At 38.4% G+C, this 25,310-nt stretch overlaps 3 protein-coding genes across 4 annotated transcripts; 1 reads left to right on the forward strand and 2 right to left on the reverse strand.

Moving 5' to 3' along the window:
- Nucleotides 1-5,390, reverse strand: LOC117291214 (protein N-lysine methyltransferase METTL21A-like). 2 transcript variants are annotated; one of them, XM_033772814.1, is made up of 3 exons: nucleotides 5,335-5,390; nucleotides 2,848-3,197; nucleotides 1-1,427 (listed from the first exon to the last, which is right to left on the reverse strand). In XM_033772814.1, the coding sequence occupies exons 2-3, from the start codon at nucleotides 2,986-2,988 to the stop codon at nucleotides 918-920; spliced, it is 651 nt and encodes a 216-aa protein (XP_033628705.1). In that variant the 5' UTR covers nucleotides 2,989-3,197; nucleotides 5,335-5,390; the 3' UTR covers nucleotides 1-917. The 2 variants fall into 2 exon arrangements, with proteins under 2 accessions (XP_033628705.1, XP_033628704.1); XM_033772813.1 differs by lacking the exon at nucleotides 5,335-5,390 and having other exon boundaries at nucleotides 2,848-3,308.
- On the forward strand, nucleotides 3,561-7,855 carry LOC117291213 (uncharacterized protein C7orf57-like). Its single transcript, XM_033772812.1, has 6 exons — nucleotides 3,561-3,698; nucleotides 4,118-4,312; nucleotides 4,680-4,785; nucleotides 5,316-5,594; nucleotides 6,201-6,521; nucleotides 6,925-7,855. Exons 1-6 carry the CDS (start codon nucleotides 3,674-3,676, stop codon nucleotides 7,037-7,039), a joined length of 1,041 nt encoding a protein of 346 aa, XP_033628703.1. The 5' UTR covers nucleotides 3,561-3,673; the 3' UTR covers nucleotides 7,040-7,855.
- Nucleotides 7,856-15,876: 8,021 nt separating this feature from the next.
- LOC117291933 (cytosolic 5'-nucleotidase 3-like) lies at nucleotides 15,877-25,304 on the reverse strand. Its single transcript, XM_033773953.1, has 7 exons — nucleotides 25,011-25,304; nucleotides 24,336-24,507; nucleotides 23,499-23,631; nucleotides 21,324-21,413; nucleotides 19,665-19,827; nucleotides 17,519-17,719; nucleotides 15,877-16,222 (listed from the first exon to the last, which is right to left on the reverse strand). Exons 1-7 carry the CDS (start codon nucleotides 25,137-25,139, stop codon nucleotides 16,121-16,123), a joined length of 990 nt encoding a protein of 329 aa, XP_033629844.1. The 5' UTR covers nucleotides 25,140-25,304; the 3' UTR covers nucleotides 15,877-16,120.
- Nucleotides 25,305-25,310: the final 6 nt, after the last annotated feature.

Consider the following 25,310-nt stretch of genomic DNA (forward strand, 5'->3'; position numbering starts at 1 on the left):
GCGACTTTGTTGGTGGCGAGCTTGCTAGGTGGCGAGATGAGTCAGAAGACCAGCCTCCATCTTGAGTTTGGTAGTTTCTTCTAAAACTAGATTACTTCAGACGGAAATAACATGGATTTTGCAATCAGCAAGCTGTTTGACTGAAATTAATCAATGTTTACAAATCCTGATGTGCCAAGCCATGAACTTTGATCTTGTAAAATGGCTCCCACACTACACGCTCAATAATGGCTCCCCCAACTACACATTCAATAATGGCTCCCAAACTACATGTTCAATGCCTCCCCCAACTACACGTTCAATAATGGCTCCCCCAGCTGCATGTACAATAATGGCTCCCAACTACACATTCAAAAATGGCTCCCCAACTACACATTTAACAATGGCACCTCAACTACTTGTCAATAATGGCTCCCCCAACTACACGTAACGTTCAATACTGCCTCCCCCAACTACACGTTCAATATAGGCTCCCCAACTACATGTTCAATAACGGCTCCCCCAGCTGCATGTACAATAATAGTTCCCCCAACTACACGTTCAAAAATGGCGCCCCCAACTTCACTTTCAATAATGGCTCCCCTATAATTGAGTGTGCTTTTAGTTGGGAAGCCATTATTGAACGTGTAGTTTGGGGAGCCATTATTGAAACCTGCAGTTGGGGGGATCATTATTGAATGTGTAGTTAGTGGAGCAGTTATTGAACGTGTAATTGGGGAGCCATTATTGAACATATAGTTGAGGAAAATTTTGCATTCTTTTCGCTCTGTGGTGCAATCTTAGGACATTTAGAGGCCTAATTGAAACAGAACAATGTAGGTCTTCAAGTGCAAAACTTGAGCCTCATGATAAGGGTGGTCAAAAACATGGAGGGACACTTGATGTCCCCTACCCTTCAAAAAGTGGGGGACACAAAATTATAAAAGCTTTGCTTCAAATATATGAATATTCCTGGTCTTTTCATGGAGAACCTCCTTAACTGAAAACTTCTCCCTCAACAAATCCAGAAAGTTCTCATCTCGGGCGTATCTGATACGACAAGACAAAAGCACTAAGCTGTCATTGTTGGTCAAATGCACCAAAGTCTTTATTAGATGAGGGAAAGAATCCTCTAAGTACACAATGTCTGCTCCTAAGACCAGGTCGTATGGCTTTGGGAACTCCTGCAGGTTCTCTCCCCATGTAAGCTCCTTGACAGATGCAGCGATCCCACCTCTGACACCAAATTCAGGAATGTTTGCCTCCAGGTTTGCCTGCAGCTGGTTCAATGCAATTTTACGATCAGTAAGATCTACATGGCCACCGAGGAGTGCTGCTACTATTCCAACAAGTCCGGTTCCCGCCCCTAACTCAATAACGGATTTGTTCTCTAATGAGAGTTGGAGTTTGTCAACATTTTGTTCCAGGTATTCTGCCAATACTACTGCCTGTTTATAAAGGAAAACAAAACAACATCATATTTTTATGAAATAAACAGCTGGGATGAATTTTTCAGGAAATTGTAGAACTTGGTTTAAATTTTGATTTTCGAACTCACAACCAATAGACCGATAGTGCTCCGTGCCTCACGTGACCTATATTGAGTATTGGATGTAAACAAACACGGCGTAACCTGCATATATAAACATGCGTTAAAAAGACATGATTACTGTTGCAATTTTTGTCTCAAAAAGAACTAAATTCTCGAAATCACTAAAGAATATTCCGGAGTTTGTAACTAGAGACCTTACCACCCGGTGGCTGAACAATGCCAATGGGTAAACACAGTTCCATCAAATAGGAAATTACAAGAGAATGTTCACACGATACCATGTGTTTGTGCACAGAAAGTGTGGTTTTACATTGCCCTTGTTGTGATGATTTTGCTGCCAATATTTTCAAAACAAATCTCATTAAGAAGCTGTAAATCCCTTTATTTTCACCCTCAAAATTTGTTATTAGAAGGGGTAGCTGTCAGCAGTGAGTCGGAAAACTTTGCGATCTCCCTTACACAGCCCAACTTCACGTCGTGCACTACGCAAAATCCGTGGCGCGTGAGCTCGCTCAAACCTCAGTATTTTACGTAGTCTAACCATACTTTCAAAAGAAACCTCTTTTGTAGTAGAATACTGGGAACATCAAACAGCAAAATGTGATTTAAATCAATGTCACAATATTCAACTTCATATAAAAAGGGCTCCGTTTTTAGTTAAAAGTGTTATTTATTGAAAATACAGCCAAAATGGTCCATCGGTACGAGTCTTCCCATGTCTTTACTGCGTAGCTGTGTTTTACTATACACACTATAGGTCATGTGATCGCATGTTAACATTGGCAGCGCAATCGGTCTATTGTGATTGCAATAATTCATGCAGTCTATAACCACCGTAACCGTGACCTTTATACACCTGTCAGCTATTTTAGAAGTGGTATTATGACAAAACAATCAATTGTGCCAGGATGTAGTAACAAAAATCTCTAAGTTAAGATTCCTACAACCTGACTACTAATACTATTGACCCATTTCACCTGACGTCATCATCAGAAAAATCTTTAATGAGCCATACTGGTGGGCAATTTCACTGTGCGTTTTCATATATAACTCTATGCATAGAGTATGCTGTGCGTTTTGCAGTGAAGTGCGCATTTTAGGCAACGCAGCGTTAATACACATAAACATAATTGCCCACCAACATGGTGAGCGTGGTATCAGTCGCAGCGTGTGACACGCGTGCAAGGGGTCAATAGACTCATCCGCATAGATAGAACTACAGGAACTTGTCTCCACGAGGATACGATAGCTATTTGACCTAACAGTTCTAAATCTCAACATGCATTGGACAATGAAAATAAAAGTTGGTAACGTACAGCGTCCCATACAACTGCTGCCACCCCAAGTTCCTCCCACTTCTGTCGAATCGTCACACTCCTCCTCCCTGCAAAGCTGAAGGTTTTCGTCTCCTCTCTGAAGGCGCTCAGAATAGTTGGCTGATACAGTACAAGGGCCATGCTGCTCGGTGGAGTATCCACTAATATTTGCCTAGGACTGGGTTGTGGGTAAGCATCAAAACTATCCCAGGCACAAGTCAACTGTTGTTGTTGTTGGTGGCAAATTTTGAGAACATTTAAAATCCCAAGAAAAGTTGAACTTGTTGCTGAAGTTTTGCAGATTTCATTCTTCCTGGCCCTGCTGCTGCCACCACACCGGTCTGATCCAGCTGATGAGAAAAGATGAAACACCAAACCTCCAAAAAGTATGAGATTAAACACACATCGCATCTCTTACTACATCATAAAGTTCACAACAAAATTATAATTCCACGTGGCCGCAGAGCATGAATGTTGTTTTCTTTTTTGTTTTGCTGTTATGAATGGCGCCCTCATTAGACGGAATGGAATTTCCATTTATATCCCGAAAATTTATTTAATGATTTGTAAATAGCGCCCTCTCGGGTCAAACTTATCTCCCTACACTTAGCAACGTTGTAAACAAGATCATTGTGTACCCCAATCGTTTTGTGCAGGATAGCCTTTTTGCTTGCTGGCTGCTGAAAAATAAAGTTCATTCGAGGCTGCCCTGACGTGTTGTGTGTATGGCAGAGTGTGACTAGAACTAAATCAAACTACATTTCCATTTTTTACAAAAAGCTTTATATAACTGCAAAGTTTGCTGAAAGAAACTGAGATAATCATAATGGCCGGAAAATCAGGAACACAAGGTAAGAAAAGAGGAGAGATAAGATTTAACTTTTAGAATAAATAATTAACCTTCCAAAAATCCAATCCAATATAAATTAACTTAGAAAACTGATCGACATTTTGTTTTGTGAAGTTTTATATGAAACCATAATTAAATTAAAAGCACTAATCAGTCGGTTTGTTTTAATGGTATTGATTCTGGAATTTCAATTCTCACTCACTCATCACTCTTTTTTTTAATTAGGCTAATTACAAAGTTTAAATTTAACATTTGACATTGTGGATTTTAATTTGTTTTTTTATAAATAATCACTGGCAGCCAATCAGTTTTATCATTTTTAGGAAAAGTTTCCGTATCACGCCACCACTTTTTCACTTGAATGATTCATATGAAATAATATAGTATTTTATTTATTTTGTTTTATTTTTCTCTCCCCAGATTGGTTTTACCACGCCCCAAAGAAGAGAGCCCAGAATGCCCCTCCCAAGGACTACCCCGCCCCATCTCAGATCCCTATGCTGAACAATGCCTTGCTTGAGGAGGACACCCGAGATGACAGCGGAATGATGAGAGGATGGATTCGAGAGACCGACTCCAAGTACGTCAAGCTGGCCAAGATGCGCGGTCGTAAAGGTACATGCTTAACTTTGAAAATAACTTCGCTTTGCTCCCAAATGTCAAATGTCAAAGCTAATTAAAGAGGAAATTGAGCACCTATCACGTTAGATCTCCTCAACTAAGTAAAAAGGACCCACTTCTAGACCCATGCAACTGGGGCGAGCTGTGTTCCTAAAAACAATTTACCAAGGAAAAAAAAAAAAAAAATACAGCTCCCCAGTTAGTGAGTCGAAATGGGCCTATACAATTTTGTACAAAGGGCCCATTTACAAACCTTCATCATCATTAATTTTGAGGTTTCATCTTTTTGAGATTATATTAATATATCTTTCAGATCTGCCAGAGATATTTTGTAATGTATTATTCTGATTCCTTTTTCCAGATTTGTTGCAAATTCGTGAGAGACCACCACCCAGTGACGAGGCCAAGCCGTACCCTCGTGTGGATTGGTTTGATCAGAACCCGGAGGATGTCCAACAAGAACAAAGGTAAATTGAATTATATATAAAGCAAAAATCATAATTAAGAATTGCTTGTTTATTTTCAAGTGATGGTATAACATTCTTAAAACCATCTTCTCAATACCAACAAAGTACCAATCACTTTTTTTTTTTTTAAGTATCCCCATCTTTAAACAAATTATTATTTAAAACACAATTTCAAACCTGTATTCTGTTGTGCTATTTCAGCAGTGCCATGAAATGGAGCCCTGGTTGAACCACAAACCTTTTTAGGTGCTTTATATGACTCACATTATAATAATTAACTGTTGCTTTATAACGGCTGATCAACTATTAACATTTTTAAGAGTAAACTACAAGCTATGGATATGGGTAACATCATCAGGGGCCCACTGCATGTAAATCATTGCTGCTCAGTCACCTGAACGTGTAATGTGCAGTAATTCACCAGCACCAGAACTCGGAAGTTAAAAAGCAATGGACAGGAAAGTTATGCAAACTTCAAAATGTTGACACGTTAATCAAGAATATTTTTGTTTTTTTCTTTTTCAATATAGCGTTCCCAGGAAAGTCTACCTCCCAGATTACATGGTGCATGAGGAATACAAGCCAGATTCCCACGTTGACGACCAGGAAGGAGTTCGCCCCCCACCCAGGAGGCCACCGTTTTCACTCCAAGACAAGCTGTCTGTTTTCCAGAGGGAGGGTGATTCAGTATCAGACAAGATGCATGTGAGGCTGCCGGAGATCACCCCAACTGGCAAAAAAATAGCCAAAAAGAGCAAAGGGAAGAAAGAGGAGAATAAAGTGAAAAGTCAGCCCAGAGCTACCAAAAAGTAAGTATTTTGGACGGTATTGAAAATGTATTGTGTGATTTGCAAAACAAAACACAGAAATGACACGCTTTGCTGAAAACAAGTTATCAAAAACAGTTTGCAATGTACATGTACATTGCTTGGCACCAAATTGTTTTTGCTCACTTGTTGAAGTTTTTCCCAGACTTTACAGCTGGACAATAAACAATAGTTAATATTATTCTTTATCCATCATGCCTACTAACAGAAACAGGTTATACGAACAAAACTACATTACGTTTACACTTACTGTGACTGGTGCCCCACTAAATTTCAAGCTTAGCAAAGAAATTTGTGAAGCAATGCTTCATGAAATTGGATCCAGCTGTGAGAATGGCAAGGGTCATAAGTCATTTTTGCTAAGCAAGTACTTTGGAGACCGCTCAACTTCCATTGAACCGGAGCTCACCACTGTTAGGATAACCATACAAAGTGCACTCAAGACCTTATAGTCCTGAGCCGACGATATATTCAAAGGGATTACAATGTGGGCAATAGGCTTTGAACATTGTCCTTAGTGAGATTGAGATACCAAACAACATAAGTTGAATCTGTTTATTAACCAATGCATACTCTATCCTCCTCTAGCCCTAACTGGGACAACAAAGAGCGCCCTGCCATGGGAAAACTTCTCAACTTCGGCTACCAGCATGAGTGGTATGAGCAACGAGAGAAATACAACGACCAACAGAAGAAGGCACAGACTCAACAGCCCACATGGGGGAACACGGGAGACCAGGGAAGCCGGCTAACAACAGAGTACCGTGATGAGATTAACACAGTGACAAAAGGACACCACCAGACGAAGGACTCCTCAGGTCCAAGGAAAGTTCAGACGACGAAGAAAATGGAAGCTGCAAAGAAGGCAAGGGAGCCAGCGGAAGAGAAGGACCTCTTCAAGTTGAGCAAGTAAGTTTCTTTCGTTTAACAGTAAATGTTCTCGCATTTCAAGAAAGAAAGTCAAGTTCAGGGAAAAGGAACTAATTTTCTTTTTAGCGATCAAATTTACAATCTTTTTGATATGTATAGGTGTAAGGCCTGGTTCATGCTGTATGCGAATGCGATACAAATTTTGATATCACAGCCCTGTTTTGCTGCGAATGTTGACTGGGCATTCTTGACTCACACAGCTAGCGCAGAGATTCTGCGTTTACCCTGTAAGAGAAGCAAATAGTGATTGTAATGCCAAAGTTCGGCAAGTCACCAGAGCCATTAACTTGACACAATTTACCTCTAATGAAAACCGTGCGTGTTTTCCTGACAGGGACTTTTCTTATCTTATCCTTAATTCTTTCTTTCTTTTAATCTGCAGGTTTGACAAAGTTGGTCCAAGGATAAGCAGCCATTGGTCGGAAGGTCCACGGTTATCCGACCAACAAAAGCTTGACACCTATACACAACAATTGGATGAGATGACACGTGCATAGGTCAAAGGTCACACACCATTGGACAACTCTAGGCTGTAAAAATGTATTATAATCGTCTCAATACCTTGCCAAAGAATATTAGTTTTTAAAGATGATTGTTTTATTAATTGAGTATATAGCTCCACTGAAAGGTTACAAAGAGTATGTTTTTGTTTTAAAAATCTACACTACTCTCTATCCCAACCAAGAATTATTAAGAGCACTTCTTACTAATTGCGTTACTTTTGCTAAAAATACCCAGATATCAGACAAACATCCCCAAAACCAAACCCTCATGCGATCACCTTATGGCATGCCATAACATAGTACAGTCAGTGTATTAATAAACATAAAACGTGGACATATGATTATAGCACATGTACGGTAGTAAAGTTTTACACATGTTTATGAGATTCGGGTGAGCTTCTATTTTTAGCATAAGGTCTTGTATTATATATCTTTTTTTATTTTCTTCACTTTAGTTTTAACCCAAACAAAGTTGGCCAGTATAAATAATGTGTTGTTTATACATGTAGATGGTTTTATCATCTCTATGGTCAACAATCATTTGAAAACCACAGATCAAGAGGTTATTGTGGACTTTGACAACGTTTGTCCTTCATTTTCACATAATGCAGAGTTGATAGTCCATATAGATACAGCATCCCATTAAACTTTGTGTATTTGCAATGCTCTTTAAAAATGGCCAGATGAAGATATGGAAGTTTTAAATGCATAAACATTCCATACCACGAGCCATCTGGTTTCCTTGAGTTTATGTCTGCACAGCCACAATCATTTGCAAAACAGGGCCCAATCTCATATAATAATAACATATTGAAGTCTTATATAGCTCTCGTATCTACCAAACAAGGTGCTCAAGGCGCTGAGTATATACATGTACAAACTTTCAGATAGATAGGTTATTGCAGTGATGAATTTTGAGACCCAATTATAGAGCTGCTTATGGCAGGTTTGTGCTTTACCGTTTACAAACTTCCATTCCATAGTTCTGCTAACCATAAGTACATAAAAAGGCCTGCCAGCCTTCCTGTGCTTATACTGGGTGCGTTCGTTTAACTTCCCTGGGTCTACCCCTCGGTGCTCACACGGGTGAGCCCATAATAAGAGCTAAACGAACGGCCACTCACCGCTCTCGTAGTGACGTCATGCACCTGGGGCCAGCCCCCAAGTGACCCACTCCACAAGCATGGCACTGGGGGCTGACCCGGGTGAGCCCCTGGAATGACGTCAAAGCTATTCGAACGCACCGGGGGGCAGTCCAGGGTCGATCCAGGGAAGCTAAACGAACGCACCCACTGTATGAAAATGAATTGACGTAACCATACACGTCAGCCATTTTTCTGCTATCAAAATTTGTTAACAGTTAATTTTTATCTTTTCTTGTATAAAAAAATAACATAAATTTTGAGTAAAGATATCCATGTATATGTCAGTAAATGGTTGTTTTCTTGAAAGGGATGTTTATTTGACTTGGAACTGGTGTATTCAGATATTTACTGCTATATGTCAAAAACAATCTCCAGTGTTATAGTAAACCTTCCATTTGTGTAATAACAGTTACTGTTGTATTATTTTAATGTTTTAAATACATTTTCCTACAATGAACTTCCCACCAAAAGTAACTGTCTCATTGCAACTTCCATTGTTAGCAAAAAGAACTAAACTAAAATCTGTCTTCTTCTATGAAAATGTATATAGTAGTCCTTTACAGAGCAGCCGTCCATCTATTTAACTTTGATTTGAAAATTTGTTTTTGAAAATTTGTTTTAAAATGTTTATTAAATATACTTATTTTCTTTTTAAAGGTGCTCTTTTGTAGTTTGTGTAAATAATTTGTACAATGCCAGTCGTTGAAGGGCAATAGATAATTTCAATAAATGAAAAGAAATTATTTGTTTAAAAAAAGACAATCTGTTTACATTTGATCTTGTTATGATTTCTGTACAAATCACCCAATACATTATGCCAATGTTGATGCTGTTTAACATGTACATGTACTATCTTGTAAGGCAGAAACCTTTATCGTGTTTTATACAAACAAACATTGTGTACACAAAATGTTGACTATTGTAAGGACACAAAGCATCCTCATTGACCTTTCACACAAAGTCAGGATATCAACAGGTCTTTACTAGACTTGGTTCCAAGTGGCTTTTAGTCGCCCTGATAGCCGCTACAAACAGTGCCCTCTTGTATCAACCTCCGTCATTTAGCCTACGATATAGGGCGCGTGGTAGTTAATAATGTGGGGGCTTTTTTCGTCGCTGAGATGCAGAAGAATAACTGCAACCTGAAATCAAGTCTATACTAGTATTTTGTATTCTCTTTGGAAAATGGTTCCAGGACCTCAAAAATTCTTGAATACTCAAGTTTAATTGTTTGATTGTTTGTTTGTTTTTTGTTTGTTTGTGTGTTTGTGTGTTTGTTTGTTTGTTTGTTTATTTATTTGATTACACATCTAACAGCACAATTGGTGCCTCTAACAGGATGAAATGGGAACATTGAAGAAATTCTCAGTTTTAGATTCCCAACAAAGTCAAAGTTTAAAGACACTGGACACTATTGGTATCTGTCAAAGACCGGTCTTTTCACTTGGTGTATCTCAACATCTGCAAAAAATAACAAACCTGTAAAATTTCAGCTCAATTGGTTGTCAAAGTTGCGAGATAATAATGTAAGAAAAAACACCCTTGTCACACGAAGTTGTGTTCTTTTAGATGCTTGATTTCGAGACCTCAAGTTCTAATTCTGAGGTATCAAAATCAAATTCGTGGAAAAAAACCTTCTTTCTCGAAAACAACTTCAATTCAGATGGAACGGTTTCGCACTATGTTTTATACTGTCAACAGCTCCCCATTTCTAGTTACCAAGTAAGGTTTTTATGCTAATAGTTATTTTGAGCAATTACCAATAGTGTCTGGATATTATTGAGATGGGAATTTGTTTCTTTAAACCTCAATATTCCTAAGTATTCTCTTGGCTATCAACAAGTAAACATTGATTCATTATAACTCATTCAACGATAATTTTAAATAGTTGTTGAAATCAAGCATTGGATTTCAGATAAAAAACAATCCAAGCTCATGAGCAACAGCTGTGTTTGCAATCTGCTTTAAATGGCATAGGTGAAAGTCTTCACTTGGCATGTCACAACATTATTAGACATGTAACATACACAACCCAGTTTCAAAATAGGAAAAACATTACACCCTGGCATACCTGGGCTAAGTAAATATTTTCTTTGCAGAACAACGGTTTGCTGCGGGAAAACATAACCCTGGAACTTCAATGATTATCCAGAGTTTGCTCTCAATTTTTTCAGCAGCTAGCCAGCGAGACCATTTACAAACTTGTGTGCTTTCAGATGCCCAAAAAAGACTTCAGGTCTGATGTCTTTTAATATTTTTCTCACAACAGCTGTCCCTTGCTTGTTTCCAAGTAAAACAAAGTTAAACCTGAAGTTACAAAGAAATTATACATTGGCTAAAGGGTACCATTACCTTTTATGCAATCACAAGATTTAATTTCAATTCAAATGAGACATAGATACCATTGGAGTCCGTAAGGGTGAGGCTAAAAGACGCAAGTATAAAAGTTGATGTGTGACCATAACTAAACATAGCATCAAGTATACTGAGTTTATTCTCCAAAGAAGTTTCAGAAGAAAATAGTCAGTTTATGTGATTACAAATATACAGCTGAAAAGATTATCAATGTACAAATCATATGGTATTTACAGTAAAATAATTCACCTCCATATAACCCTACATTAGAATATCTAAAAGACTAAGTATTGTTTGAAGCTTTGCATGGTGTGGAGAAATTAGAAGAAACTATAAATAAATAGTAAACTTGCGGGTACAACCATGTGTAAATCTGTTAGGGCGAGTGTTGGCTCTGAAAAGAGCCGGTTGGGTCTCGACGTTTCAAACAGTATACTCTGCTCGTCTTCAGGAGAAACGTCGAGACCCAACCGGCTCTTTTCAGAGCCAACACTCACCCCAAGAGATTTACACATGGTTGTACCCGCAAGTTTACTATTTATTTATAGTTTCTTTTTATCTAAAAGACTGTTTTGGGGTACTTTTTGTAAAACATAACACAATGTCCACAGATTTACATTAAACTTACATTGTTAAAGATAATGATAATGGAAAGCAAGTAATATTTTCAGGGTCGTGGGTTCGGATCCCACCCGAGTAAAAATGCCTGTGATTTTTTCACAGGACTCGGGGAAAGTACTGAGTATACAGTGCTACACACATCGGTGTATATGGGTAAAAACCAAAAAATTAATATTCTTTATCCCGATGCAAATTTAACATCTATTTAATATTTTCAGGGAAGCTTTCTACCCTTACTATCTTCAAACTGGGCAAGTTTAATGTAAATCTGTATCTGTAGACATTGTGTTTTGTGGCCTACAAAAATACCCAGACCCTTTAACTTCATTGTCGACAGATATATGAAATCATTGGTTTTTGGAAGGATAAATTATTTTCTACCTTCAAGCTTTCAATGAACATGCCATCCCAAGATGAAACCTTTTTTGAGGCGTTGACATCAGGACCCAACAGGAAGCTGTTTAAGCACAGAGAAAATTGCTTAGCACAGAAAAAAATAGCTTAACAGAAACAGGTTACCAGCTAAACTACAATGTAATGTATTTGTTTGTGACCGGTTGGAAGCTGAATTTGGCTCAGCAGAAACATTTGCCAATTATCATTTTCTACTAACAGCTCTAAGAAAGTGGGCTTAGTGAATTGGATCAATTCAATACTTCATTTTGTTTTTGATAAATGAAAAGAATTTTAACAAAATAAATGGCAGAAATATTTCTCACTCATGGCAGTAGTAAGTTTTTCTCTGGATCATGTTTATTTGGTGAATGATTGCATGTTTCTATTTTTTAAATACTAGTACTTTTAAGTTTCGCCTACATCAAACACTCACAACATACTACACCCAAATATCATGAAAATGCCTGAATATTTGTATATAAAAAAATTAAAAAATTAACTGACAACATGACAGAAAATCAGTTTCATAGACATTTTTAAAATGGAAGACTAAGCACACCAAAATTATTTTTGAATGAACCTACTCTGAATATTAAAAAAACCTAAAATTAAAAAGGGGAGACAAGTTTTCATTGGACATAACCCAGAACTGTCCTTTAGTAAGCAAAATGAACACTTCCTCTTAGCAAGGTGAAAATAACTTACAAAACTGGCAATTCTAATCTTACTGTTTAGGTACCATATATTAGTAAATCTATTTATCACATGTACCCACATCTAATGTTTGCCCAAAGTTTTCACTACTTTCGACTCTTAAGCTGGTGTAAACAGAATGCCTTAAAAAAAAAATTGTATACAAGTTGCCAGACACACAAGGCCACTTCAAGGTGTGGGCTACAATTGTTTTTTTCCCCAGAGGCCGTTCCCACCTATATACTCCTAGGGCTGAAACAGGGTTAGCCCTTTTACAGTCCATACAGATGTAGGCTTGGGTATCATTAGTCCGAAGCCTGGCCGGTGGAGCAGAAAGCACTACCTCCCCAATTTTACGTAGCAAGTGTCACAACCGAGATCCGAACCCACACTCTGCTGATCAAACACCAGAGCTTGAATCCAGTGCTCTTAACCGCTCGGCCATGACACGCCACGCTCGGCCATGACTCGCCACAGTGGGATGGCATCCCACCTTTAAAATAGGATAGAAGACACAAGCATGCTCCAACAAAATACTCCACACTTTAGTCCTGCTCTCAGCACCGCTAAAAGGGTCAGAGAATAGGTCATGTCCCAAGTGTCAATGTGAAATAAAATAAAACACTGCAAGAAGGATTGCACTGCAGTCTGCAAAGCCTGAATGACTGCAAATGTAGCAAACAAAAAGTGTGGTAACTGTCATTTTCTTTTCCACTTTCATTAAAGACAGTGGACACTATTGGTAATTGTCAAAGATCAGTCTTCTCACTTGGTGTATCTCAACATGCATAAAATAACAGAATTGTGAAAATTTGAGCTCAATCTGGTGTCCAATTTGCGAGATAATAATGAAAGAAAAAACACCCTAGTCACACGAAGTTGTGTGCTTTCAGATGCTCGATTTCGAGACCTCAAATTCTAAATCTGAGGTCTCGAAATCAAATTCATGAAAAATCACTTCTTTCTCGGAAACTACGTCACTTCAGAGGGAGCCGTTTCTCACAATGTTTTATACTATCAACCTCTCCCCATTACTTGTTACCAAGTAAGGTTTTATGGTAATAATTATTTTGAGTAATTACCAATAGTGTCCACTGCCTTTAAACTCTCCATTGGAAACTGAGTGTCACAAGACTATTTTATAGAGCCCTTCTTTTAGACAATAAGTTAGAAATGTTTATAGTTTTTCTGCAAAGAGGCAGTAAGAACATTTGGTTATCTCTTGTTTGACATCAAAATTTACTATCATCGGCAGATTCTTTGTCTTGGAAATATTAGTGCAAATTGTAAAAGTCATAGGTCAATAACAGATTATTATAATCATCAACCCCAGAGAAAAGAGTTATTCTTCCCCAAAGTCCTTTGCTTTTGTATCTCCCCCAAGAAATATAGTGATAAACCCAATCAAAATAAAATAAAATAAAATAAATTGATACATAAGTTAATATATTTTAAATAAGCTGCTCATTTCTTTCTAATCTTTTAATCCTTGTTCTGCTGCTCTGTAAAAGCTTTCATATTTAGTGTACTTTAAATCTACATTGTTTATATAGAAACCATTGTCCGCTTGTTTAGTTTTGTGTCCGTATGTTTTGTTTTGAACTACAAAATTTTACTTGTTTTTGGCGTTTTCTTTTCTTTGGTTTTGTTCGCTTCCCTCTTCTGAATCCTAAATGTAGCAGTGCCTTGGGATGACTAAACCAACCCAACTTTTCGACAGGGTGTATAGACCATGTAACTTTTATGCATACTGTTATATATTAAATACAAGTTTTTTAAAAATGCACCATTATCTGCAATTAAAAGATGTAAAATGTACATCGCCTAAGAAAAATTACACACTCGTTTTGTTATTAAAGGCAGTGGACACTATTGGTAATTACTCAAAATAATTATTGGCATAAAACCTTTCTTGAATACGAGTAATGGGGAGATGTTGATGGTATAAAACATTGTGAGAAACGGCTCCCTCTGAAGTGCCATAGTTTTCGAGAAAGAAGTAATTTTCCACGAATTTGATTTCGAGACCTCAGGTTTAGAACTTGAGGTCTCGAAATCAACCATCTAAACGCATACAACTTCGTGTCACAAGGGTGTTTTTTTCTATCATTATTATCTCGAAAGTTCGATGAAGGATTGAGCTCAAATTTTCACAGGTTTGTTGTTTTATGCATAGGTTGAGATACACCAACTGTGAAGGCTAGTATTTGACAATTACCAACAGTGTCCACTGCCTTTAACTTTCAATAAAACATCTGATCATTAATCAAAACACGCTAATACTTACTCTTGTAAAAAAAAAATAAATAAATAAAAACCAAATCACCCGAGAATTAGAGTCAATCCAAGAAACCCACTTTACCTGCTTACCAGTGCAGGCGCGCATTTTGGCGACCATGACCAGAAACATGTTTCTGATGTTAAATTCACTGACCAAGATAATTTTCAAGAGCTACATGAAAACAGGTTGGTAACGAGAAACAGTTTTGTGGGGTAGATACATCTCTTGAAAATTCATGTTCTTATAATATGCAACCTTCATTTTCAAGTAATGGATTTAAGTCTTCCTAATTTTAGCACTGTTATTTAATTGTTATTGACAAGGTATTTCATATTTAAAAGAATTCCATTTACAGTTTTTGATCTTGAATTCAAGCCTAACCGATCCAACAACTCGGTAACAGTTTGGTCGGAGCAGCAAACGAACACATGAAAACGCTCAACCGATGACCAAAGCTCAAACATGTTTCTGGTTAGGGTCACCAAAACGCATTCCTATCATCCTCCATACTGATGAAGAGATCGTTTGCACATTTTGCACAAAACATTCCTTGACACCAAAAATAATTTTCCCTCCATCAGGCAGGGCCAGACTACTGATCAATCGTAACAGTGGCAGTTATCTCACAAGTATCGTTGAAACTTCTCAAACGACAACTCCCACTGTTTAATGAATGTGACCATCACATCTTAAGGCAAGTTCGAGTGCGCACATTTTAGTCGACTACTGACCGGCAGCGTACCTGTACATGCGCAGTGACGCACTCACTCGAACGACTCGTTTGGAAGCCTAGTCAACCATCGCTACCATATTCAACACTACATAGACCAACAACATGGTCATGAAGTTCAAAATGGCCGACCACAGTAGTCAACCAATGGTTGACCAGCCTGGGTTCGAGTCAAAATAGTAAACCTTTAGTAAACCATGGTGTACACTCGAACATGCTCATAGATGTTATCGAGCCATCTTAATTTTTGACCACACAAATGCTCAAAACCAAATTGAGGTTTGAGGGGGATAAAAAAGACGGGTTCCGTCAAGCTCTTACAATCCTGATACGATATACGGGAAACTGAACAAAAATGGCAATGTACACTAAGGTCGGTTAGTATAACCTAAGGCAGTGTCCAAATTGGCATCTACGGCCAGGCTAGATCTCCACGCCACCATGCGTTCATGTATAAGACATCCCTAGCAACACCCTTAACAACAGCTATAGCCAAAGGCAGAGTGATAGCCATAGCTATCAATAGACCTTATGCATTGACGTCATCCAGCCGCCATCTTCGAGGTCAAACGGTGACGAAATAATCGAAACGCACATAGATTGGCCAATGAACAACCTCCTTTTGACCTCAATGCGGGGGTGCCGTACTGAAATGACGTCATGTGCATAAGGTCTATTCGAGCAAGGCCTAAGAACTGTCCTTTGCACTCTACTGCTTGCTCACACTAAACAACTTCAGAATAAAAAATATATATATAAAAAAGTATCAAAAGACAGTTCTTGTATCATATTTTGTTTCATCTTAAATTACTGGTACATGTACCTCGCTGACCCATGATGAAATCTTTGGTTTATTACAAGATTTTATTCAGTATAGCGATGGGAAGGTCCATTGTTTCGTCGCTGATTAGCACAATGTCAAAATTGTCTTTGTACATCTCTAGGTTCTGTTCAATCTGCAGGAAGAAAATGGCAAATGAAAAAATCGTAAGAAAACATCGCACGTGCAGACATGAACAACTCTTTAAAGGTACTGGACACCATTGGTAATTACTCAAAATAAGTGTTCGCTTAAAATCCAACTGAGTAACGAGCAATGGAGAGCTTTTGATAGCATAAAACATTGTGAGAAACGGCTCCCTCTGAAGTAGCGTAGTTTTTGAGAAAAAAGTAATTTTCCACAAAAATATTTGAATTGAATTTGAGACCTCAGCTGAGGTCTCGAATTCAAGCATCTGAAAGCACACAACTTGTGCAACAAGGGTGTTTTTTCTTCCATCATTCTCTCGCAACTTCAACAACCAATTGAGCTCAAATTTTCACAGGTTTGTTATTTTATGCATATGTTGAGATTCACCAAGTGAGAAGACTGGTCTTTGACAATTACCAAAGGTGTCCACTGCCTTTTAAAGGATGAGGAGCAATTCCAGAATGAAACAATTTATGTAAAGAAATATATTAAAAGACAGTTCTTGCATCATATTTCTTGTCTTAATTTACTGGTGCCTTCCAAACCATGATGAAGTTACTAGTTGATTACAATGTTATTTTCTTCAAAGGGGTAAATTTTGGAGATTTGAAGACAATGTGTTCCTTCAATGCATCTGCTGGATCCTAATTGTTGGTTTACTTTGCTTCAAATTTCCCAACCAAACCGCCTATTCTCAACATGGGGCGAGGCATTAGTGTATAGCAGACCATTAACTATGATGATATCACTTGCCTCAACCCTCAGCCATCTTTGAGAGGGCACAGCTATTTTCATTTAAGAAATGGCACTTCCATTGGAAAATCTTGCAAGTGAATGTGAAATTTTAAAGGGGCACCAAGGCAAAGTCCAGGGGCAACAGAGGCAATGGCCTTTGTAGCCTCCGTAGTCCTTGTAATTCCAGGCCTGATGGCTAAGAACCATGCAAGTAGTTTCTTGCCTACCAGGAAAAAACCATTGAATACAGAAGGTCACTCCTTTTGTAACCAATATTGCAATGGTCTCGACATGTGCCTGGTTTCATTCGTTAAGTTGTTTTGCTTGAGTGTAAAAGATTTTGAATGTACCAGAAAAACCAACAACATGTAGGCAAGGCATAATAATCTTATCGAACTCCAATCACTGTTTTGTCTTATGCGGTCAATATTGCATTTCTCACTCCGGTAACATTCACACAAACAGCTAAAATGTTTTGGTTTTGGGTTGAACAACAGATCAAGACAGTTTTGACAGTGACAGAAACATTCACTTATGACCGACTTACATGATCGTTTAAGAATCCTATCTTCAGAGTGTGCTGTGTGTAAGGCATCCCATCCACCATGCTGAGATCTCCGAGAGTGTCCCCTAGTAGAATGATGTTATCTCGTTTCCTGTGTCTCTCAAAATATTCTGGATGATGCACTGCAGCTTCGTGCTTGTTGTACGTGTGAATCAACTCCCCTTTAAACCCTACTAGCTTATCCTGAATCAAAGTAAAAAAGGGAAACATTGGGCAATAGTTAGTTCCGAGGGACTTTTGATTGCCTGATCGGACATGGAAACCCTTCTTGTCCGTCTGCGAACATTTTGTAATAACTTATTTATTGATTTATATATTTTGTTTATATCAGCTGAAAAACACATAACATGGTCGGTAGTAATACAAAGTAAAACTAAAAATGACATGTTTACGAAATCAAACATTAAGTAGTATCACAAAGACAATCAACGACAACATCAACTATTAAATCCTAGGCTAGCCGGATATAAGGAATAACCTAAAAATACTTTATGACAAATATTCAATTATCGTAGCAATGCAAATTATTATTTCCACAGTATCAAAAACAAAAGACAATTTAAGTTTGAAGTTTAGAGTTACATAGTTCTATGACAAGACTTAATTAAATAAAGAACAAACATTGAAGTTCATGAGACTGTGGAGGTTTCCGTATAGAAGCACAGCTTGCAAGGTTATGGGTCCCTGAGCAAGCGTGCCCATTTAGCCGACAATATACAATTGATGCACGCTGTGACAGGGTCCATGGCGAGGGGGGAAATGGCACCCGAGGCCAAGCCGAGTGTGCCATTTTCCCCCCACGGGTGTCCAAAACCCATGGACCCCAATCACAGCGTGCAACAATTGTTTTGTTATACCTTGGTAACATTAATATTCCTCTTCTCGAAGTTCTGTTGTAATCTTCAAACATCATTACGAAGGCGTGTTCATTGTTTAAGCAGATGAACAAGAAACAATTCCTTACTGTTCCCTTGAACCCGCGGGTGTTTCGTACACAGCGCTGGGAACGATCATCAATGGGAACGATCAAGGTGATGTACACCAGTGTACATCACTTTTCATGTTACCCGCCGCGTTGTGCGTTACGCGTAGCGCGCATCCTTAGCCATGGTACATGCGTTTTTGTTGCATGAACCTGATTGGTTCTCGACCAATCAAACTTCACAGTTTGTTCCCAAGGTATGCTTTTTGATGTCTGGTGGAAGACACCACTCCAAGTAGGAAAAATGTTCCTGTAAGGACAGATGTACATGTATTCAAGAAGGCTCAATGCACAAGCTGCTAACAATGAAAGTAGTTACCTAGACAAACTAACAACAGACAAACACAAGCAAAGACAGAGCAGCAATGTAAGAATGGAAAAAATCTATCAACCATATGAACCCAACAAAGTACCCTTAAATTTACACTTTCAGTATGTGTCAAGAAAATAAAATGCATAAGCCTTTTATTAGAGATATGGCGGACACAATGCGACAACACTATAAGGTTTGGGTATATTTGTGTGTATACAACCAAACCAAACAGTACACTCCTATCACGTCCGCCATACCTCAATTTGCAGATTAAAAATTATTAAATTTTTCAAGAACAACAAACAAAGAATGATGATGCACTCGATGGTTTGTGTGTAAAAAATTTTTACCCATGATTGAAGCTAAACACCGAAGCTTCTTCAGTATACATTTGTAGGCATTTAAAAAAAATCACATCCCAAACATTTTTCATTTCAGGCTTGATACTTCACGTCGGCAACGAAGGTGATTGCCTCCATGTCCCAGGGTCATTGCCTTAATGCCCTTGAAGCGTTCCAGAATAAATTTTAAATTTCCGCATAGGGTGCCTTTTTGCCCTTTTTTATCTTTTTTAATATTTCTTATGCAAGTCGCCAGACACACAAGGCCTGAAGGCCACTTCAAGGTGTGGGCTACAATTTTTTTTCTTCCAGAGGCCGTTGCCACCTACTCCTAGGACTGAAACAGGGTTACCCCTTTTACAGTCGAAACGGATGGAGGCTTGGGTATTATCAATTCAAAGCCTGGTCTTCCTCTTTCAAAAACAAAACATACAGGCCTCTCACTGTCTCATGAACAAACACACAGACAGCAGCAGCAAAGTGTTTACTAACCTCTTCGTTAAATTCCATAAAGTTTGAAATGACTTGTACATTTGGTGTGACAAGATCGTCTTGTTTGACCACCTCGAGTAGGATGTCTCCAATCCCTGCAGAGAAGATCAAGATTGGCACACTGGCGCAATCCAGGATGTTAAACATGACGTTGCTGTGCTCCCTGGTAAGAAAGAAAAACAATACTAGAAAATTCAATTTTTGTCAACTACAAAAACAAGTACGATCTATTATTATAATAATTATTATTATTATTAATTCGACCAAGACACAAGACAGTCACGTTCTCAGAAATCAGTATACTACAAGCAAACAGAATCAGGAAAACTAGAAAATATCAATCCAAATTGTTAAAATAAAACAAATAGGAAACATTGACATATTGAAACTTTGCATGGTGGAAATATGTTATAAGGGTTCCGGTGACACCATGTAATGATAATCTCTAAATGAGTTGGGGTGGTTCTGAAAAGAACCGTTAGTTTCAAATCGATGTTTCGATCAGTATGCTCTGATTGTCTTCTGGAGAAAGTTGGACTCTGATGCTGCACGCTGCTTAAGTACTGATGATGCGGATTAGCTTGGTGGTGCTAAATTCACTGGCCTTAGGCATACAGTCAAGTGTTAATTTTGAGCCCTGAAGGAGTACATGTGTACAATAGAGCTGCTTATTTATTTATTTGTTTGTTATTTTTTTTCTAATATTTTTTATTGCTTTTTGTACCATATGTTGTTTATACTTATATCATTGTGTACCCCCAGATGTTGGGCAACAGATCTACGGATCGTGTATGTAGTTGCTTTTGTTGTCCAATGCCTATCATGGGATTTTGTTTTGTACTGTTATGACAAATAAAATGTTATTAATAATCTGCATATCTAACCATCAGGAGGATTGAATAAAAGGGTTTTAAGGTTTTCTTGTTTCTACAGAAACGTTGTAAAACAGGCAATATGTTCCAGTTTTTTCAACAGAGGGCGATTTGAATGTAAACATGGGTCACTAAGCGTGAGCCCCAAACAGGTACAACAACCAGGGAGATAATTAGAATTATATTCGATGCAACAGGGAAGAAAGTTTTCAAACAAATCAGGGAGATTTTCAAATGGGTTCATCAGAATTGGTTCATGGAATTGGTTCAGGAACTCTCTGCATGAGTTGGCAGCTCTGCAAATGTCAATGCTAAAAATGTCAACAGTAAAAAATGTGGTAACTGTTTATCTAGTTCCCTAAACCATTGGTGGACTTCCCCATAAAAAAAAAACCCACATTAAAAGATCAGGGTGCTTTTTGTAACACAAAACACAATTTCCACAGATTTACATTTAACTTACACTGTTGAAGATAATGATAGTGGAAAGTGTACCTTAAAATATTAGATGCTGAGGTGCTGTAGGTTTGGAGAAACGAGTAAAACAATGTCACGAAAATACGTTTTTACATGCTAAAATAATTTTCATCTCATGAGCAGTGAGACGAAAATTGTTTTCATGACATTGTTTTACTCATTTCTCAAAAACTACAGCAACTCAGCAAGTAATAATTTCAGGGAAGCTTTCTACTATCATTATCTTCAAACTGTGTAAGTTTAATGTAAATCTGTGGACATTGTGTTTTTTGTCCTACAAAAAGTACACAGACCCTTGAAAACGACGAACCTGAGTATAACATTGGCAGTCCGCACCATTTCTGCAATGTCGCTCCTGTTGAGATTGCATTCTACAAGAAGATCATGCGCTGACGTCCACCTGAGGAAGGAAACATTTTTTAAAACTCAAACAAATTGTCTAAATGTTAGACAGTTTCAAAACTTGACATAGCTTCTTATTGACAAAATTCTTTCCATACAAAAACAACATTTAAGAAACATGAAACAATGCACTCACTTAACATGCTGAGCGGTTAAGATTATTGAATTAAAGTTCTGGTGGTTTTCAGTCATCGGTGGGTTCCAATCCCGGTCATGACATTTGAGCACAGACAACTTACTAAACTGCTCACAAAAAGTAAGGAAACTTTTTTCAATCCAATATATTTGTTATTATTTAATACTCTCTTTGTATATGGTATATATCAATGCAAAGCTGAACTGTTCCTCTTTAAAATGATACCACAGTTGCAATGATTACATGTTGCTGGACTTGACCACGTTAATGAGAATGAGACAAAGTCACAAATCAAATGTGCAAAAATTAGCAATTTTGTGTTACTGTGTGAACAATCAAATTGACAATGTAATTCAAACAAGCAAGACAACTTACTGATCTTAATCCACTTTATTGAGACAAGAAGTTTGGTATAGAGCAAGACAACTTACTGATCTAAATACACTTTATTGATACAAAAAGTTCAGTAACAAGTGGATGATCCGAAGGCGTTGATGACAGCCTGGCACCTTCTTCTCATGTTGCACACAAGTCTTGTGATGCGCTTATGATGAGGGATGGCGTTCCATTCTTTATTAAGGAACCTGGTTAGGTCAGCCATAGTTGATGTGTTGGTGGTTCTGGCGCGGCCAGTGAGGCCAAGCTGGTCCCACAGATGTTCCATGGGATTCAGGTCTGGACTGTTAGCAGGCCAATCCATCCGGTGCACCCCAACATTTTTCAGGTAGTCAGTCACCAGTCGGGCTCGATGGGGGTGAGCGTTGTCATCTTAAAATATGGCATTTGGTCCAAGAGTCTGCAAGTATGGGACTGCATTCGGCTGTAGAATATCGTCTTGCAAATACCCATCAAACAAGGTGTTTTTCATGAGATGAGGGTTAATTGTGTCCGATGAGCTCACTGGTGCAAATCATCGTGTAAACCATTAATGGTTCTGATTATTGAGCATTACCTATTGACCATTCACAGACAACAGTAATTTTGGCACATTTGATTTGTGACTTTGCCTCATTGTTATTCGTGTAGCCAAGTTCAGCAACATGTTATCATTGCAAATGTAGTATCATTTTAAAGAGGAACAGTTCAGTTTCCTTTTTTTTGTGAGCAGTTTATAATTGCTTCTCTTCACCAAGGGGTATAAATGGGTAACTGCGAGGGTAGAGGTTGGTATTGTGCTTGAAAACGCTTGTGGAGCGCTACTGCAGCCTAGGGCTGTACACTCCCCATGGAACTGAGAAAAATTACAGGAATGTTAGTGGCCCAATGACCAGGGGTGGATTTCACAAAGAGTTAAGACTAGTCTAATCCTGAGTTAGGACAAGTTACTCGTCCTAACTCAGAACTAGCCTTGAGTTTTTCATATCTCCTAGGACTAGTCCTAAACTAGCCTCGAGTTTTTCATATCTCCTAGGACTAGTCCTAACTTTTTTTTTAACTGACCCCAGGGCACTATTACTAATGTAAAGAGTATTGATAGGTTACTGTAAAATGCGCTATATATGAAAAAGTTATTATGGTGCTAAACTTTGTACAATACCTTCATTGGTTTAGATTTTCAAACCAACAGTCGCCATGTCGAGTTTGAAAAAACAGTTTGTATGCATGTAGAAAAGAACATTCAAGATAGGAAGGCAAAATACAGCATTCAGTTTGTTGTTTTGGGTGCATTCAATTAGCTTCCCTGTGTCAACCCCACAGTGCTCCTTTGGGTCACCCCCTGACACAAGCTAATCCACTGATCACTCACCGCTCTCGTAGTGACGTCATGCACCTGGGGCCAGCCCCCAAGTGACTGCTCCACAAGCAGGGCACTGGGGGGCTGAGCCGGGTGAGCCCCTGGAATGAAGTCAAAGCTATTCGAGCATACCAGGGGCAGATCAGGGTTGAACCGGGAAAGCTAATCGAACGCACCCTTTGTGAGGTGAGATTTGAGTGACCTTTACTTACCAGTCAGTCATCAGTTTATACTTTTCTTCTTTGGTTAACGTATTGGACATCTCTAGAGGGTAGTAATGCTCACGCGTTGCTATAGCTTTCTGTCTGTACTCCTCGGGAAGAACTGGGCTAATATCTAAAACACCTGTTAAAAATTCAATCAACAAAATTTCAAGGGATTATCTTTTCTTTCTATCATACCTGATGAGTAATTGATTGCACAAAGCACTAGGATGCATCTTAAAGGCATTGTACACGCTTGGTAATTATCAAAGACCATGCCAGCCGTCGATTTCACCAGACTCTTTCTTACTTAGGATTAATCTTAGAACTTACATGTAGGATGAGTTAAGTTGTGTAACCATGGACGTTAGGGCGCATTGACCCCGTCCTAAGTTAGGACGAGTTACACATCCCAACTCGATAGGATTAATCCTATCGTTTTGTGAAATCGGCTGCTGTTTTCTCACTTGGTGTATCCCAACATATGCATAAAATAACAAACCTGTAAAAATTTGGGCTCAATTGGTCATCGAAGTTACAAGAAACTAACAAAAGAAAAAACATCCTTGTTGCACAAAGTTGTGTGATTTCACAATGCCTCAGAAAGGCTTATGCATAAAGTCTTTCTCAGATTCAAATATTTTAGTGAGAACTACCTCTGTCTCAACGACTGTCTGTTGCTCATTACCAAGTAGTTATTACCAAACGCGTCAAGTGGCTTATACACTCCACAAGATTTTTCCACAAACATAGGAGGCCAATATGGAGTCTTGTGAAAATCGCCACACTCAGCGACTGGGTAAATACAAGTCAAAGCCTAAAAACTAACAAAACATGCTCCTGTACCATGGCAAGTAGGCACTTTTCTCCCACTGTTGTCCTTAAAACGGGATAAGGTTCGGTCAAAGTCCGTCACAACTAAAAGTTTGGTCTTGCCATCCCGGATGAGCTGCGTCACAAGCTCCTCCACTCTGTCCGGATCTTTCATGTGTACATGTGGCTTTTGGAACTCGTCCATCTGCAGATAAAAACACAAGAAAAACATTGTTTGTGAGAATTTCTATAATCAATGGGAAAACATCAAAGCTTTTATAAAGATTCATTATATACAGACTCAGATCTACCTCCATGGTTCAAATTAGTAAAAGAAACTACTCTTTTAATTTCACATTTAGTTTACATGACAACAAAGGCTCGAAAGTTTGACTGTTGGATGGATATCTGCAATGCATTATAGCATTCGCAGGAAGTATGAACCATGCCTTATTTATACTTACTAAACTGGAGTATGGAAAAGTTTCCGTATGGCGCCACCACTTTTTCATTCGATATTTAATAATATAGGAACTTATTTACCTGATTGATATATCCCTTTATGTAAAAATGAGTGAAAAAGTGGTGGCGCCATACGGAAAGTTATCCCACAAAAGAGGCAACCTTTCAGCGGCCCATGGCCGCGATGGCGGCAGCAAGAGGTTGATGTCGATGTCCACGGCGGGGATAGAAATTCTTTCTTCTTACCATTTCAATGATCTTGGTCCGCTTGTTGGGTTTTCTCCTACTCAATACAAAAGTTGTTACCGCAACAGCACCCACGGCAGCCACAATGCCCGCCCCTACTGCTAACTTCGATGGTTGAGAACGCCACATCTTTTATAGGTACGTCTCGTCTTCTTTGCAGATAATTATCAACTCTAAATTGTTTTCGAAACACCTCAAATATTCACAAGACGAACAGCTGGTTTGCCCTCTGCTGAATAAATGACCCAGTGCGTAAACAGTATAGTAGTAGGGGTCAAACAACACGTATATTATTATTGC

The sequence above is a fragment of the Asterias rubens genome, chromosome 6 (genome assembly GCF_902459465.1).
Source record: "Asterias rubens chromosome 6, eAstRub1.3, whole genome shotgun sequence".
In the NCBI taxonomy this organism is placed as follows: Eukaryota; Metazoa; Echinodermata; class Asteroidea; order Forcipulatida; family Asteriidae; genus Asterias; species Asterias rubens.

Coding starts and splice junctions, on each gene's coding strand:
- LOC117291214 (XM_033772813.1), bottom strand. CDS start 3,258: ATGCGATGTGTGTTTAATCTCATACTTTTTGGAGGTTTGGTGTTTCAT. Junction 1,428..2,847: donor CAGCAGTTGTATGGGACGCT/GTACGTTACCAA, acceptor CTTTATAAACAG/GCAGTAGTATTGGCAGAATA.
- LOC117291213 (XM_033772812.1), top strand. CDS start 3,674: ATGGCCGGAAAATCAGGAACACAAG. Junction 4,786..5,315: donor GATGTCCAACAAGAACAAAG/GTAAATTGAATT, acceptor TTTTCAATATAG/CGTTCCCAGGAAAGTCTACC. Junction 6,522..6,924: donor GACCTCTTCAAGTTGAGCAA/GTAAGTTTCTTT, acceptor TTTAATCTGCAG/GTTTGACAAAGTTGGTCCAA.
- LOC117291933 (XM_033773953.1), bottom strand. CDS start 25,139: ATGTGGCGTTCTCAACCATCGAAGTTAGCAGTAGGGGCGGGCATTGTG. Junction 23,632..24,335: donor AAAAGTGCCTACTTGCCATG/GTACAGGAGCAT, acceptor AATTTTTAACAG/GTGTTTTAGATATTAGCCCA. Junction 16,223..17,518: donor TAGGATTCTTAAACGATCAT/GTAAGTCGGTCA, acceptor TTCTTCCTGCAG/ATTGAACAGAACCTAGAGAT.